Below are 17,337 nucleotides of genomic sequence, written 5' to 3' on the forward strand. Positions count from 1 at the left end.
GCGGCCAATTTAACTACCAAATAAATTGAAATGAAAAGGGAAAAAATTCAAGGATTTTTTTCTTCTATAAATACCTAACCATGCTCTTCACTTCCCACACCAAAATTGATACAAATTCATCTCCTCATATCTCATGTGAATAGTGGTTGCACTTGGGTTGTTATGGCAATGGGTAGGAATGCATAAATAAAAAAATTGATAGTGTAGGCACTATTCACATAACTGCTCTTGCCTCCCTTTGCCTTTTACCATGACAGATGAGTGGAAGCGCTCTGAGGGGAAAAATGAGACAATACCACCTTACTTACTATACAAATGTAGTAAGCTTAGAAACTATGATTGTGGGGTGTCACATTACTCAGTATACAAATTTAGTAAATTTAGCAATTATCATTGTGGGGTCTTAGATGTCCAATAAACAATGACAAGTCGTCTTCAAGTAGATGTAGCAAACAAGGTAAGAAGGAATAATCTAAACAAACACTTGAGTCCAAAAACAAGGAAAGTGACATGGTAGGTAGCTGATCCGACTAAATGTTTTTTTTTTTTTGGGAAGTCTTTTGGTAATTGTGGTTTAGACTCTTTTTTTTTTTTTTTTTTTTTTGTCATAGTGGTTTAGACTTTGAGGACTATGAAGTCTTTAAAAAAAGAAACATTATTGCGTTTAGTGTGTCTTTCTCAAGACCAAAAGTAAATAAAATTAGTGCCTTTTTTCCACACCAAATATAAATATTTTTTTTTTCTACACCAAAACAAAAAGAAAAAGAAAAAAAAAAGTGTATTTTCAACGAGACTAGTTCCTTGTTTGGTCTGACAAAGACCTGGCAAAAATAATACAAAGCAAAATGATAGAAAATGCAAGTGGTTGAATGGAGTGGCACTCAAAAACGTACCAAAAATACTCATAATTCCCTCTTTCAATTTTGATTGACAATTTGACACAATCAATAAAACCCCTCAAAAAACCAAAAATCCCAACTTGAAGATTTTTTTTGGCGGAATCAGAGCAAGGCACACACAGATTTCTGAGAAAGGAAAGCAAAGACCAAAGAAGCCATTGAGTTTGAAGATTGAGCCAAGAAAGGTTTTGGGTTACGTCTGGTTTGGCGCTTTCTTCGCCCCAATGCCCTCAACCTTAACCAAATAACTGGACCAAATCTCTCTCTCTCTTCGAAAAATAACTTACCTTCTCTCCATTTTACTACTTTCTCTCTCTCTTCCCTTTATTTATCTTCTCTTTTATTCAAACTTTGAGTGGCTTTCTGGTAGCCCAAAACAAAACAAAAACAGATACACAAAATTTTTCCTCCATTTCCCGGCTACCCACATCGGAAGTTCACATCTTTGCTCCGACCCAGATCGAATCCGGACCCGAATACCAAGCCACCAACCCCGCATTGACAATTGCGATGAACCCACAATAGAAATGCATGTGGGTCATTAAGCGTGTCAGTTGTCAATGATAAAAGTTGGAGGAAGGGGTTGAAATGTAAAGCCGGATTCGGGTGCGGATACGGGTTTGTTTTCAGATTCATGGGGATTTGTTTCAGTTCTGAAAAGAAGCAGCATTCCAATTGTAATCAGACAAGCCCACCAGGTATTATATCATGTATGAATATATTTTGCTTCACATTTAATTATGCATTAATTTTAAAATGGGTAATCATTAATCTGTATCTAATGTTTTTTATTAGCTTTGAATGCATTTGGAGTTTTGGGACCTTTTATTTCGATTAATAAAATTTGTGATCTTTCGTCCAAAAAAAATAAATTTTGTGATCTTATGTTGGTTTCCTTCCAAATGTATGACTCACAATGGAAATTACGCACAGTTATGGGGGAAGGGAAAAAATTGTGTGTTCTTGCATCATATCTTGTGAAAAATCAAAGTTTTCAGTTTTTACCTTTTGTCATTTGTCACATTTTCTAACCAGTTGACTGGATTTGAAGCATTTATTGGAGTTTGTATAAGTGAGTAAATGTGTGCCACACATAGTTTTTTTTTTTTTTTGTGGACATCTTTGATGTTGGAGTACTTTTTTTTTTTTTTCTTACTGGTGTGCTTCCGAAGGCATTAAGTTTTGATACATGAAATTAGGAGGTTGTTGAATTTCTTTTGTACTTCTTAAATATAGTTCTGATATATGTGATTGTTTATGACAGTTATTTTATAGCATTCTATGCATTTATTGCGGCCAATATGTTTCTGTACTTCAGTTTCAACTTTTTAAACGGTGTGTTGTGGTTGCTGAATACCCGGTTATTATAATGAATTTTCATGAGAGTATGGTTGAGAAGCAACCAGTAAGAAACATATTCTTTCTATGGTAGGCTCGTGGCTGATGGGAGCATTTTTGGAAGTAATGGTTAACTGATAACATAACTTTTCTCTTTTTCTTGTGAAAAAATTTAAATGCAGTAGGACATGGCTCTGCTGCTTGTCCAACTCCCGATAAAAGTGCAATCAACACTCCTTTGGCTTCCAAGAATGTCAAAGACCTACGGCAAAGTCCCGGATATATCAATGTCAGCATCTTTACTTACGATGAGATGAGTTTGGCCACAAAACGTTTCCGGCCAGAGCTAATTCTTGGTGAGGGTGGGTTTGGAGTTGTATATAAAGGAGTTGTTGATGACACCGTGAGGACAGGTTACAAGACCACACAAGTTGCCATCAAGGAGCTTAATCGAGAAGGGTACCAAGGTGATAGGGAATGGCTGGTATTTGACTTATCTTTCCCTTTTATCGTATTTATTTTCTTAGAAATGAGGCTTTACTATATTCAATTTGTATACTTTTCTCCATTCTGATAGAGAAGATAAATTGTTGTAATCAGAACATAGTAGAGGGAGGTTCTTTTGCCGATTCTGCCCAATGTTGATGATGAATACATTCTGATACTGCTGACAGAATGGTCTGTTAGAGTGAAAGCTTTCGTAAATCCATTCCATATATTATGTTGTCTCTTGCTGTGCAAGACAGTTTTTCATACTGTTCTTGACTTATGAAGAAGCTCCATCAGAAATAGCTTAACTATCTCTCAACTGTTGATGCCCTTGGAAAGTAATGAGGGTTATCTTGTTACGAACCATAGCATTCATACAAGTTGCATTGCAAATAGACATTTCCCCAAGCTGTCCCTTTTTTCTTTCCTTCTCTCCTTTTTTGGTCATGGTAGGATAATACTTACACTAGTGTTCTAGTAGCTTTTAGAACTAGTTATTCATTAACATTCCTTTTGGAGACATCAAAAGTGGAATGCATGTATTCAGTGCAACATGTTTTTCAGTGGTTATTAGGTGAAAAATTAAATGATAGATTCCTTAATCGAATTTAGTCCAGCATTGTTTAGAATCCGTTATTCATTAAAATTCCTTTTGGAGACATCAAAAGTCAACGGCAGATGTGTGTGGTGCAACATTTTTATAATGAGTAGTGCATTGGTAATTAGGAGCCAAATCAAAGGACAGATTTGAAGTGCGAAGTTGATTTTTAATTTCCTATATCAAGGATTTTCTGAAAGAGAAACAAAAATGGAAAATCATGGCCTTGATAACTGACATGGACAGTAAGACATTGATCTAACAAGTATGTTAGATGGTGTTTCTTGCTTAAACAGGTAGTTGTCTCTCAACAATTCCTAGTTCACTAAACTGGAAAACCATGTCCAATCGGTGGCATTTGGCATAATTTATCATCTGATTACTTCTTCTTTTTTTTAATTTGCTAATAAACTAAGCCTTCTTCCGGGGTGTTTGCATGTATAGTGGAGATTAATTTGAATCCTTTTGTCATGCCTTATTTTTCTTGCAGGCAGAAGTTAACTATCTAGGTCAGCTTAGTCACCCTAATCTTGTGAAGCTGATTGGCTACTGCTGTGAGGATGAGCATCGGCTACTGGTCTACGAATACATGGCAAGTGGCAGCCTGGAAAAACATCTATTTCGTAGTAAGTGTTTTATGGCATGTTAAGAAAATGATGTTTTAGGTGAAGCCTATTTATAGGACTTTTAGATTAATTCCATTTATTGCTATAATGGATGATGGAGTCAAAGTATCACGAATTCTATTTTTATTGTTTATCATCCCCATCATCTTTTTTGTATGTTTTGGCACTTGCTACCGTCCACTGTTTAAGTTGCTGGCAAAACCAAATCTATTTCTCCCTTGTCATAATCCCTACGCTTCAGCATATCGTGTACCACCTTTTAGTGTTTGTTCACTGCTTAGCTTTTATAATCAAAGGTCTTTTGCACTTTTAATCTCAAGAATGTTAAAAGCCATTCATCTAGCTTGACTTTGATTGTCATATACAGTCCAGAGCGGAAGCTATGTATAGGGTTTGAAGGCTTTTCAAGTTCTTATGAAAACTGTCTTTCTAATAATAAACAAGAAGGCGGTCAAGGGAAGGTGAAATAAAGTACTCAAATATGCATGTGATTTTACTTATTTTTTGACAAATGTACAAGTAAACTGCATTTATCAGTGTAAAAATGTGTTACAGTTTAGAATACTTAGAAACTTAACACTTGTGTGTGGAAATTTGACTTTTATTAGATACGAACAAGCATTTCTTCTAGTTGTTCATCTTAATCATCTGAAGTGTTATGGACCATTGTTTATATAAATTATATGCCTGCAGGAAGTGTACATGTAGACTGTATGCAGATATTAACTTCCCCAAACTGCATATTGATCCACCAACAGTCTATTGCAACAACATTCAATTGAGTGTTCTGGTGGATACTTTTGACACATGAAAAACATTGTGCCTCTTTTGGTTAACACCGTAATCATTTCTTTTATTTTGGGTGGTAGGAGTGGGCTGTACGCTTACATGGTCAAGAAGAATGAAGATTGCTTTAGATGCTGCAAAAGGGCTTGCTTTTCTTCATGGTGCAGAGCGACCAATCATTTACCGTGACTTTAAGACATCAAATATATTGTTGGATGGGGTTAGTTGTCTTCTTTTTGTTATCTTTTATGTAGCACTTATTACCATTGAGCATCTTATTGGAGGTGCTGTCAGAAAAAAATTTCAAATATTTCAGAAGTCTAATTTCACAAATGAAACCCGAACCAGAAGATGTGTACACAAATGCTTCTTGTCATGAGTCTTTGTCCATTTCTGGAAAACAAATATTGGTATTTTTTGAATGAAAGTTGTATGTTTTGGCATATGAGTGATTACTTCCGGGGAAGTTAGGTTGGTTTATGTTGCTGAAAATCTAACGATAACATGCAGGATTTTAATGCAAAGCTTTCGGACTTCGGCCTTGCAAAGGAAGGGCCTATGGGAGATCAAACCCATGTTTCAACAAGAGTGATGGGCACATATGGATATGCTGCTCCTGAGTATGTAATGACTGGTGAGTTTCATAACTACGTCGCCGAGTCATATCATAAAATGTTATGCTTTTTCTTTTTCCTCTATACAGATTGACAAATGCTTTCTGTTGCCAAGCGAAGAGATTATTTTGATGTTTATTTATCATGTATCAACTTGATTTTTCAATAACAGTTCACCTAAAGTAATATTGTATAATTCCTTTCTCATTTTTGGCAATGTTTACATCATAGATTGGTAGATTAGACCATAGTAATCTATCACTGAGTATTAAGTTGATCCAAACAGGGCATCTAACTGCTCGAAGTGATGTTTATGGATTTGGAGTGGTGCTACTTGAGCTGCTCATTGGACGAAGAGCAATGGATAAGAGCAGGCCCAGCCGAGAACACAACCTGGTTGAGTGGGCTCGTCCACTCTTGAACCACAATAAGAAGCTTCTGAGGATTGTAGACCCTAGGTTGGAAGGGCAGTACTCATTTAAAACTGCAATGAAGGTGGCCCAGTTGGCATATCAATGCCTTAGCCAAAACCCCAAAGGGAGGCCCCTTATGAGCCAGGTGGTTGACATCCTTGAGACTCTTCAGTCATCAGGAAACCACGAACTTCAAAGCGGAGATGGTGCTGTAACTCTTTACGAGGCTCCCAAGGGAACAATTGTTAGTCCTGCTAAGAAGAGAAGCCAGAACAGAAGAGACGGTGAAAGGGGAGGAGAGGCGCATAGGAGCAATCCGGGAAATGGAAGGAGCAAGAGTGAGCCTATGAATGATTTCGATCGTAATAACTTGTCTCCAAATTTTGTGTCGCATGAAAAGTAGCTTTTAAACTTGTACCAGATAATGGATGGAGGTTGAAATTGTACAAGATAATATCAACTGGGCTATCCATTTGGTGTTTTTGAGTTAAATTCATGCCCCCTCGGGGCCAAATTTGTGATTTATAATTTGTAATACATTTTCTAACACTATTGTATGCGCTACCTTGTACGTTGTGATTTTAGTATAGCATCTGAAGAAAGGCCTTCAGCATTCTCTTCTCGCATTCTTAAATTTATTTTTTTCAGTTTGTTTTGTCATTAAAATTGAGGACAGAACGATAGTCCCTTACCCTACAGTGTGTGGTAAAATATTCCGTCGCTTTTTATTCTGGTCAACAAAAATTCTACCATTATAAATCCATGGAATGTGGATTACCGTCATTATATCCATTATCTCTACCTTTGTTTGTTTTGTAACATATGTTATTAGTATAGTAATTAGTAGGTACTTATCAAAGATGAAGACAACAAGTTCATAGAACAAATTCTCTATCTTTCTCTTCCTCTTATTGCTCTCTACAATTCCTCTTAGTTTTATAACACATTATCAGCACGATGTTGCTCTTTGTATCATTTCTTTATCTGAATTTTCTTTTCCGTCTGAGATAGAGTCATCATATGGTATAGAGTTCTCTTTGTAGTCACCATCGGACTTCACTATGCTTGTTTTTAAAAATAGAAATAAAAATTTCTTAATCTTAGGCATGAATGCCATGTTTGATATTTTTCTTTTGGTTGCATGCTTGCCTTAGTTAATATTTATGGCATTTTGTAGGTTACATCACTTTCATTGTTATTTCATATAGGGTAATGCTAGGCTTACAACATTTTTATACCACATTATGTACCACATCTCTAATAGAGGTGGAGCCTACCAATACAATGGGGTTCATCTCTATTAGAGATGTGGTATACAATGTGGTATAAAAATGTGGTAAAAATGTGGTAAAAATGTGGTAAGCCTAGCATTTTCCTTTCATATATTCATACAATTCTAACCTTATCATGGCTTAGTTTATTTCTTTCTTTCTTTAAGCATGATTTTAATTAATTATTATATCTTATGATGAGTTGATATTATACAAGAGATCAGGACCTGAAGTTCCTTGATCTTCATCACACAACTAGATTAGGACCTAAAGGTCCTTGATAGAATTAGAATCTAAAGTTCTTTGATTTTAAATAATTGAGGGCCTGAAGTTCCTCAATTCCAATTGTAAACATCTCAAATCAGAAGTTTTGGTAGATGTATTAGTGTTTACTCCATAAACCACTAGAAGTGGAACAAACAAGAAAAGGCAAAGGGCCCCCCAAAATATGACTGATAATTGGGGAAGCTTGTCATAGTTGTGGTGCAGATGGGCACTAGGCACGCGTCTACCGCACGCCAAAACATTTGGAAGATCTTTATCAAGCCTCAATCTAGGGCAAAGAAAAAACGGTTGTGGCACACTGGTTTGAAGCTAATCCTATGGACTTGTACCCAGTGGATATAACCCACCTAGATGTTTCAAACTTCTTCACTAATACTAATGAAAAATCACATGATTCCATGATTAGTGGTGGGGTCCTCCCAACTAATTTGATGTCTTATTTTCTTTTCATATTTTTTTAGCTTAATTTGGATATTTTATTTTGATCTTATTTGATGATTTTTTTCAATTATATTTTTTAATTTATTTCTTGTTATGAGTTCTTTTAAATCAAGATTTAATTTCTTTATCTTTATGTTGGATTGTTAGTTAATGGTAATGTTTTTGCATATACCCCCAATATTGACAGCCAAAGGCTTCTATTGGAAAAACTTCCTACTTTTTTTTTTGTGAGTTGTATTACACAACCATTAAAGTAAGAAGCCCATATCAATTTATATAATTACAGTTTAGTTTGGTTGAGGCATGTTTCCAACCAACAACAATCCCTCCTTAAATCTCGTTTATGGCATTCACATACATTTATGTGCCTATTGCACAAACATAATGTACGCGTTGAATTATCAATGCAAATTGAAAATCTAAGTTGGTTTTGGTTGTGCCCACACTTTACCGTATGTTTTAAGGATTGTCCATTTCATGAGACAATTTTCCCGCCATCAAGAGGAGATATGACAATTCTTGAAGAACGTCGTGAAATAGTGCTGAATTAGTCTACTTTTGTCTCATCAAGGTAATGCATATATAAGTTATACATATGCTAACATGCATTGATATTCTTGTATCACAATCCATTAACATTATAATAAGTGACTATCAACTAATCTATTACATGCCTGAAGCATGACAGATCTATAGGTTCTAAAGAGTTAACTCCCCAAAAGTGGAGATTATTTGAAAAATCCAAGCCCTATAAAAAATAACACTCTAAAGGAGGTTATATTCTAAATAATTCATCGTAAAAGAGATGTTTGCCCCATAAGTAACAACATAAGCCCCTAAAGAGGCATTGCTATCCCAAAGCAATGAGATGCTTATAAATTATGCATGCGCATGCATATGAGAATTGTGGGGTCACAAATTGATGATACATTTGGTTTATTAGTAGCTACTATAATCATCAAGGGCTATGATTATATTAAATCTCACTTTATGAATGTTGACAAGTTAAGTGATTGGCCAAAATGGAAATAGCCAATTCCATTTATCACTAAATATGAATATTCAATATTGAACCTATAGCTCAAACACTGAATTACAAATGTTAAGTATGAAGGTTATGTATTGGTGTTTATGAAGTGAAATAAGATCACTAATATGACATAAGGTTTCTTAGTAGAGACATGGTTTTAGTCTCTCATCCCATTGTATATGCATCTACATTTCTATAAGTACAATTGTTATTTTAACGAGAAACTTATAGCATGTGTTAAATGCATATTTATTAAGACATAGTACATGAAAATCCTAAAAGTTTATGAAATATTTGAAATATATCACAGAAGCGACCCTTGAAGGATATAAAGTATCACAATAGTCTTGACTAAGAGTTAACACTAAGAGTCCGAGTATTTTGAATTCAAATTTGATATTGTTGTAACATATTCTAACTATTATATTAGTTGTTGATGCTCCTAAAGAGTTCAATCATTTATGAAGACAATGTTGCTTGTATTGCTCAAATCAAAGAATGGTTTACGAAGGGTGACATAGTTTCAAAAAAATCTAAGAGATTGGAGTTAGACAAATTCATTCACAACATAATATGGTGAACCTTTTGTACCAATGCTTGTTCGAAACCTATATTCCAAAAGTTAATGAAAATCAGGAGCATATATCAATCAGGTGGAGCATCCCAATTTTACTACATACAGGACATATGCGCGTTGTACTCTTTTTCCCTTCGACTAGGTTTTTGTCCTATTGGGTTTTTCATAGCAATGTTTTAACGAGGCAACATAAGTGTATCCAACATCATATTAATGATCGAGAAGAAAGTTGTACTCTTTTTCCCTTTTCTTCGGTTTTGCCCCATTATGTTTTCCAAGCAAGGTTTTTAATGAGGCAACAATGTCATTGTATGGTGGACATCCAAAGGGGAGTGCTATAAATCCATGGAATGTGGATGACCACCATTATATCCATTATCTCCACCTTTTGTTGTTTTGTAACATATGTTATTAGTATAGTAACTAATAGCCTTTAATCTATATTTAGTGGGTTAATTTCCTATGGTTGTAAGCCTATAAATAGGTACTTATCAAAGATGAAGACAACAAGTTCATAGAACAAATTTTCTGTCTTTCTCTTCCTCTTATTGCTCTCTACAATTCCCCGTAGTTTATAACATCTACCACTTTTTTTTATACAAACAATATCCTATCTTAATCTAATCTAAACTATGGGAGGAATTCAAACTCAGGTGCAGAGTGGGAAGCACATCTACTCTAGTCAACTTGGCTGGCTAAGTCCATGTATGCAAACATTCTACAACTTGAGTTATGCTTTTTCACCTCTTAAACATTTTCTTATATCTAAGATAATAAAAATTACTGAGAGTTATCACCCAAGGCGATAAAAAAGCCCATAAGAAAATTATGCTTAAAAAAATAGAAATGGGCAATCATTTCCATAAATGGGCAATCATTTCCATAAATTAAACTATGTTCTTCGGCAAGCAGATGGGTAACTTATTAAATAAATAATGTTCAATTTCTTCACAAAGTTTTAATATTTGAAGTTTGTTCTTACTCTTTGATATTTTTAAATTGAATGGCTCTCTTTCTTTATGATATATTAAAGACCTTTCCCAAAAAAAAAATTGTTATATTAAAAGAAATAACATTAACTTCTAGTACGTAAGTTTTTCCTGGCAAAAAAAAAAAAAACAATTTTAGTAGTGTTTTGGGAATATAATTGCACTAGGATGCATAATAGTTTAAACTTTAAAATTCTATTGTATCAAATCTATGCTCTCAGATGATCTGGAAGGAGCAACTTCCCTTTCTGCTATTAAACAAAACCAGACCAAAAAATTAAAAAAATTGATAATTTCAAAAAAATTAAAAAAAAACCCTTTCAACAGTATGCTGAAAATGGGAACTCCCATACTGACGAAAACGGAAGAACTCTTTGTTTTCGATACAAGATGGAGCGATGGATGTGCACATTACATATAACAGGAAAATGAATTTCTGACTGAAATTGTACTACCAGTACTAAAGTATCTTACACAATGAGTGGAATCTGCAAGCACCATAACATCATAACCTTGGTTTATTATCTGAATATCAGGAGCATTATCCTACAGAAGCAGAAGATTGTCGTTAGTGACACGCCTTTGAACGGAAAATTTAGAAACTGTACTAAAAATATAAGTGTTGGACAAGGAGCATGTATATGATAACAGAGATATGTTAAGCAGCCTTACCCCATAAATGATGCAACTTCACAGCTAATTGAGTAACGGATCTTCTCTCTGAAGGATTCGAAAATTCCATGTTCACAGCTTCCTGGATAGAAGACAAGAATTCTTGCTTTGCTTTTGCAGACAGACCAAGGTAATTTGGTCCATGAGTGGTGCTCAAGTCAGCAATCTAAATGAGTGAAAATGACAGCATGTGTTAACATTTTGCTCTGGAACACATTTTGGTTTCTATGTAACAAAATTTCGAAATGGCTAACAGAGGTGGAATTAAAGCCCCGTTGGTTGCTTCTTAGCAAGTTTGAATCATTTTAACAAATTCAAATTTCAGTTGTATAACATGACAGTGCATAATATGAACTAAAGTGAAGATCTAGAAGTTCTGCAGCAAGTTACAACGAGGCTGCTCTATAGTTACGGACATAGTTCTTAAAATATAATTCTATGCTACTATAATATATGGAAAGAATGTAGTGTTGGCACTCAATTTGTTCATAATAAAAGTTGCGATGTATTAATCATGTATAAAAGCACTTGCCTGCTGCAACCAAGGAATTATGGTATTGATAAACCTTTGTTCTAGGAGGTATGACGCTAAAATGCTCAAAACACCACTGGCAGTTTTAGGAGACAAACATGCTAGCACTGGACCAGTTCCATCAAGAAGCTCAACCAGAACAATTTCATCACCGGAACAAAGAGCTTCCACATATGCAGAGTCTAGGTCCCCTTCACATAGAAAACCTTTCACTTGTTTCCAGAGGCTATTCTTACTTTCTACCACATTTTGTCTCACTTTAGTACTAGAAGCTGAAGAAAACATAGCATCAGTCCTTGTTTGACTATTACCTATCCTTTGTGTTCCCTGCCCAGGAATTTTTCGAATGTCTCTCCCAGTAGGATTCCTGGTAAGCTTCACCTTAGTATTGCTCCATGTCTCTGTACTTTGTCTTGCAGAACCGTTCGCTTGGCTCCTGCCAAATGTGTTTTCCTCCCAAATATCAGAATGTTTCACTGACAACAACGAAGGCTGTCTGTTGCGCACATCTATAGATGGCCTAGGAGTGCTAGTGGAGAGTCTTGGAGAATGCACAGGTTGGCTTTGTTTCATGAGTTTGGAGGTTGCTAAATTGGAATGCTCCTCCCTGTGTACAAAGTTCTGAGCTAATCCATCTACAACATGTTCTAGACCTACCACCCTTGTTTGTAACATAGACAAGCTATCCATTATGCCAGACGTAAAGACCTGTGAAAGAGTTCAATACAAGAGCTAAATTACAGGGTTCACAGTAATTAACAATGTATGGGGAAAAAAAGATATTCTGATTTCTAAGCAATATATGACAGAATGACCATATATTTCAAATACAATTAGACTGCTCAAAATGTCAGGTAGGACCTCTAGGCACAGTGTTTACAACAATAGGGTTTAGTAATTAGACCTTAGGCAAGACGGCCAGCTAGAAGTTTACCTCAAGAATTGGAGAGGGAAAAAAATGGAACTAAGATGACACAAGATGCAATGCTAAAAATTACTTTCAGACGTTCAGGATTAAAAAAAAATAATAATCTGATATGAAAGGATACGGTGACTCCAGAACTTAAAAATTTTGTACCTGGAAATTGAATGGCATGCCTACCCTTTCATGTAGCAACAAATGCAGTGTTATCAATTGATTGTTGTTGATATAAAGTTCAAAAAATCTTACAGATGGCACTCTAAGTTTTTGCATAGAACAGTATATCAAATGTTTAATTAATTATCTAAGAGTTTAAACAAATGGTGAAGCAACTAACACACATCATGTCCGAAAATATCAATATATGTACCTGTAAAAGATCCATTAAGTTGGACTGTTTGGTTTCAATCTCCATTAGTTGTTTTCTAATGCAAACCACTTCATTTGCCATTTGTGAACAGCATCCATGTGGAGAATGGGAACCAGATTCTGTCACGGTTGAATCAAGACTTCTACGGTCGTGTATCCTTTCAGAGTACATCTGTTTCTCACTACTAATATCTTCAGCTGCAAATCGCTGATTTCTTCCTACTGGCTTCTGCAAGCCACCTTTATCACTGCTATGAGAACCTGTAACAAACTTCGCCTCAAGGTCATCCGTGACAAGATTGGACCCAGATGAACACTCTTGCTTTTCATCCATAGGCACATATTCATATCCAATGTCCTGTGTGCTTGTAAAATCTGCGCTTGTCTGTTCCAAAGTCTTTGTAATAGAGCTACCCTCAGATTCTTCATTGTTAAATTCGGACAAAGAAGCATTGTGGGTTTTTGGAACTGCAATTTCAATACGCCAATCATCTTCATTGGAACGTTGATGATTTTCCACATAACTTGGACATGTTTTTTTCATAGACAAAGGAATCCTGCTCTTAGTTGAGCCAGTAACAGCTTTCTTGATTGTGATATCCTTCCGTCCAGATTCACTAGCACTAGTGATATCACTGTAGTCACCTCCACAGAAATTCTCTGAAGAAAATTGGTAAAGCATTATCAGAACAAGCAAAGCGCATTAAGTCAAGAAACATTCCAGAACAAAAAAGAAAAAAACAACAAGATATTTTCTTATCAATCAAAGCAGGCTTTCTATGCACTAGTAATATACATGAGGAATTAGCTTCGGCTCCCCTGTCATAAAAGAAAAATGAAGAGAAAACATAAATGAGAAAGCAGTATAACACGAAAGATATCATGATGAAAGACGATCTCTTTATCCACACTGCGTTGGAAGCTAAAGTAACTCATCAGAGGAATATTAATAAGTTCATATGATGAAAGATGTGGAACATTGTCAAACAAGACTGCTTTCACCTATTAAACCTGTTCCTCCAAAAGTACACCAACATTTGAAGGGGAGTTTATGGAGCAGGACCATGTATATTTTAAGTATGGGTTCAACTAGACCCTTATCATCAAAACCAAGTATGATAAATAAAATCGGCTACAAGTCAAGTTCATATTTGGACTTTCAGGTTAAACACTTCATAAACTCCTTACATAAGTTGAAGTTTTCATTTCATCCTAATATAACTATTCTCAAGGAATTTGATTGAATTTCAGGTAATAGAATAGTTTCCTTTACTAGGTTAATAAAACTGCACAACTATGCTAGTCATTGTAGGATTCAAGATGCATCACAAAATGTCCAAATCCGATTGAACTGCACTAGCTTCCAAATCTTCTTAGCTTAATAGGAAGCATCCAGAAGCAACACAAACAAAGTACCAGAAAACAAGTAAAACCAACCATGGATTTAGATGTTTATGCGAGCATCCAGCACACAAGATAGAATTGAAGTAAAATGCAGCAAGTAAAACCAATCTGAACACACATATACAGATACTGGCACCAGTCAGTAAACCTTTTATGGAAGATCCAGCTTCTGAAGGTTCAGGAGTATCTGTTCCTGGATGACTTTTCCAGCACTGTAGAGCCTGCAGGACCGTGTCCCTAACTGGTTTCACCTAGAAACAAAAGAAACACCAAACAGATCTAGTTTAATCATCTGCATGAAAGAAGATTCTCCGACTGTAGATCTTTAATTAACACTAACCTTGTCAAAGCGACAAGATTCAAGGGAACGAACGCAGGAAGCCTTAAAAGAGCCCAAGAAGGATCCACCACCTGAAGCTATTTCCCCTAACGCTATGCATGCAGCTTTGCGTGTTGTCCAGTCATTACTCTTGAGAGATTCTTGAATGCTAGCCATTGCAGCAGAGAGAACATTTTGTGTTGGAGCACCCCCTGCCTAGAGCAGAAAATCAAATTGTGCACCAAAAAACATTTATACCACACAAAGTACAAAAAGTATAGGTGCTACAAAAATATACAGTAAAATAAAATAAACACAAGCATGTGAAGTATCAAAGTAGGTTGTTTAGAAGCGTAGTAGCCAATGGCACTATCCCATCCCATTCACTGATTAATTGAAAAAACGCACTGTACTATGATTGAGAGGGAACACCATATAGCATGTTTTACAAATTCTAATAATTAATGTGAAAACTGAGATTCAAAGAAGATTCTTTTGTACACAAATAAGTACGCAAACTAATGCTATTCATGCAAATACATCAATCTGTGATGATTAAACGAACTGTCATCTTAAATTGCTTTCATTGGTATAGATTGTAAACTCAACATTAAAAACCTCTCCTGATTATGTGAACAATAACTCGAATGATTTGCAGATAGAAATCAATTAACAGTTCTTCATACAGCATTTGGAAAAACAAAATTTGCAATACCAGAATCATAAAAGACAATCAATAATATCATGAACTTATGTTTGCTTAAGAACTCACCAGGATAATACTTCTGTTCAATTCAATAATTGCTGGCTTCGCCATGAAATGTGGATTTTTTAACAACTTTATTGTTCGGTTCAACATGCGCTGCAGAATTGAAACTGGAGGATCATGACTATTGTCAATGACCCTAGCTAAACACAATGCTGAACCCCACTGCACCTGCCTGTTTTGTTCACCCAGAGCTTCGAAAAGTGGCCTTACTAAGACAACAAAGACTCCATCACCCTCACCTGTATCATTACTCAATTTTGATGCCAAAACACCAACAGTCTCCACACATGCATCTCTCACAACAGAGTCTGGGTCTTTTAGTCGCTTAACAATGCTGGCAACCATCTTACCAAGATGCAGCCCAACAAGCCCCTCATGATATCTCACTAATGTACCAACCAGTTTAATACATTCCTTTCGAACTGCACTCTTTTGTTCTGAATCTGTATCCAAAATACAAGACAGAAATGGAGCAATCCCTTCTGGGGTTAAGCACTCAGCCATCTTCTCAAGTTCCTCAACGCCTATTTGGTAAGTATCTCGATCAGCAAGCTTGTTCAGTGCACAAACCACCTTGTGTTTTAACTCAAAAACCACCTGTTGCGTATTGACTCTTGTGGGTCCCCTCCCTTTAACATGTGCATGTCTCTTCATCTTGTATAGTAGCAAGAAATACGCAAGTCCTAACTATACAAGATTAATTCCCTTCAAAGTTGGGATTGCTGATGGGTATAAAAGACATCACAACTTAAATATACCAGTGGAAAATACTTGGTTTTATTGTTCAAAATATTGAAATCCTGCAAAGTCAAAGTAGACAGGAGTTAAACAAAGCAAACTAAACATTATTAATTTCTTATACCATGATGGAATGAAACCAAGTAGTAACTAATAAAATGCAACCCGATATTGCTTCATTCAATTTCTTCTTTTCTTTTCTTTTTCTTCTCAAAAGTCTATTTTAATTAAGAAAAAAAGGCGAAACAAGTTGAAACTTCAAGCATAGATGTTGGACAGTTTAGGACCAACAAAAAAAAGGTAGTACAATCAATCATGTGGTTCAAAGTTTGAGCCTTTTTTTGAACTTTTTAAGAAAACACACAAACCACATAAAAGAGGAAAAAAATTCAAAACACTCCCACTATTTATTACTCAATGTTCCTAGAATTAGTGTTTTGAGCATCAAGCTAAATCCTAAATGTTTTTTTTTATTTATAAAAATTCAAGGAACTCTAAAACAAATTATGAAACAACTAAGATTTAAACCCTAAAAGTCTTAGAGCAAGCACTTACACATAGTCTCTGTCAGTTCCCGAGTAGAATTACCCCGGGGCCAAAAAGGAGAGTTTTGCATTGTTACTTCAGAACGCAGTATCAAAGCTTCCTCTTCTCCCATTTTCTTTTATTTTTCCGGCTCTTTCTCGGCTGCCAAACGGAAAATAAAATGTAGAGAGAGATTAAGGAACAAAGTTTGAAAGAATGCCTTGGAGATTAACGAAACTTAGAATATAAACAAAGGAATTAATAAAATACTCAAAAGAACGAATCTCAGGGAGCGTTACTTCTGGGACGGAGTTCGAGAAAATCTTACCCTGAGAGAGAGAGAGAGAGAGAGAGAGAGAGAGAGAGAGAGAGAGAGAGAGAGAGAGAGAATTTTTTTCTTGGTTTTTTGTTTTTTGAAATGATGATGGCCTTAGCTTCAAATTTCGCGCTCAGTGCTGGGTTTTCAAATTTAGAAAGGGAGCGTTTGGATTGGAGCTTGGGGTTTGTTTTAACCAATAATTGCAGCTTGGGCACGTGGAGCCCTCATGCAAATACTGATCTCCTTAACCTAAGCCGAAGAGCATAATAATGCTTTTAAAAACCATAAATTATTAATTTCAAATGTGGAATGATAATTTGAGAATGTGAAAATATTGTTAAACAAGGAGTAGTTATAATGTGGTATCGAAATGTAATCTGGTATAACTCGTTCACGTGTTATAATAGGAAGT

General features: G+C 35.5%; 2 protein-coding genes across 6 annotated transcripts; one reads left to right on the plus strand and one right to left on the minus strand.

The window, feature by feature from the left end:
* The first annotated feature begins 881 nt into the window (after positions 1–881).
* On the plus strand, positions 882–6,389 carry LOC110750882 (Protein kinase superfamily protein). Of its 3 annotated transcripts, none has more exons than XM_088247475.1 (6): positions 882–1,609; positions 2,420–2,721; positions 3,815–3,950; positions 4,820–4,956; positions 5,247–5,370; positions 5,637–6,389. In XM_088247475.1, the coding sequence occupies exons 1-6, from the start codon at positions 1,534–1,536 to the stop codon at positions 6,164–6,166; spliced, it is 1,305 nt and encodes a 434-aa protein (XP_088103601.1). In that variant the 5' UTR covers positions 882–1,533; the 3' UTR covers positions 6,167–6,389. The 3 variants fall into 3 exon arrangements, with proteins under 3 accessions (XP_088103601.1, XP_021806954.1, XP_021806953.1); XM_021951262.2 differs by having other exon boundaries at positions 882–1,597; positions 2,423–2,721; XM_021951261.2 differs by having other exon boundaries at positions 885–1,597.
* A 4,296-nt stretch (positions 6,390–10,685) lies between these two features.
* On the minus strand, positions 10,686–17,087 carry LOC110750881 (ARM repeat superfamily protein). Of its 3 annotated transcripts, none has more exons than XM_021951259.2 (8): positions 16,637–16,913; positions 15,347–16,143; positions 14,596–14,790; positions 14,404–14,506; positions 12,853–13,511; positions 11,561–12,268; positions 11,029–11,194; positions 10,686–10,902 (listed from the first exon to the last, which is right to left on the minus strand). In XM_021951259.2, the coding sequence occupies exons 2-8, from the start codon at positions 15,995–15,997 to the stop codon at positions 10,898–10,900; spliced, it is 2,487 nt and encodes an 828-aa protein (XP_021806951.1). In that variant the 5' UTR covers positions 15,998–16,143; positions 16,637–16,913; the 3' UTR covers positions 10,686–10,897. The 3 variants fall into 3 exon arrangements, with proteins under 3 accessions (XP_021806951.1, XP_021806949.1, XP_021806950.1); XM_021951257.2 differs by lacking the exon at positions 10,686–10,902 and adding an exon at positions 16,935–17,087 and having other exon boundaries at positions 11,015–11,194; positions 16,637–16,768; XM_021951258.2 differs by lacking the exon at positions 10,686–10,902 and having other exon boundaries at positions 11,015–11,194; positions 16,637–16,914.
* Between the last annotated feature and the right edge of the window lie 250 nt (positions 17,088–17,337).

The sequence above is a fragment of the Prunus avium genome, chromosome 1 (genome assembly GCF_965620075.1).
Source record: "Prunus avium chromosome 1, drPruAviu1.hap1.1, whole genome shotgun sequence".
NCBI lineage: Eukaryota > Viridiplantae > Streptophyta > Magnoliopsida > Rosales > Rosaceae > Prunus > Prunus avium.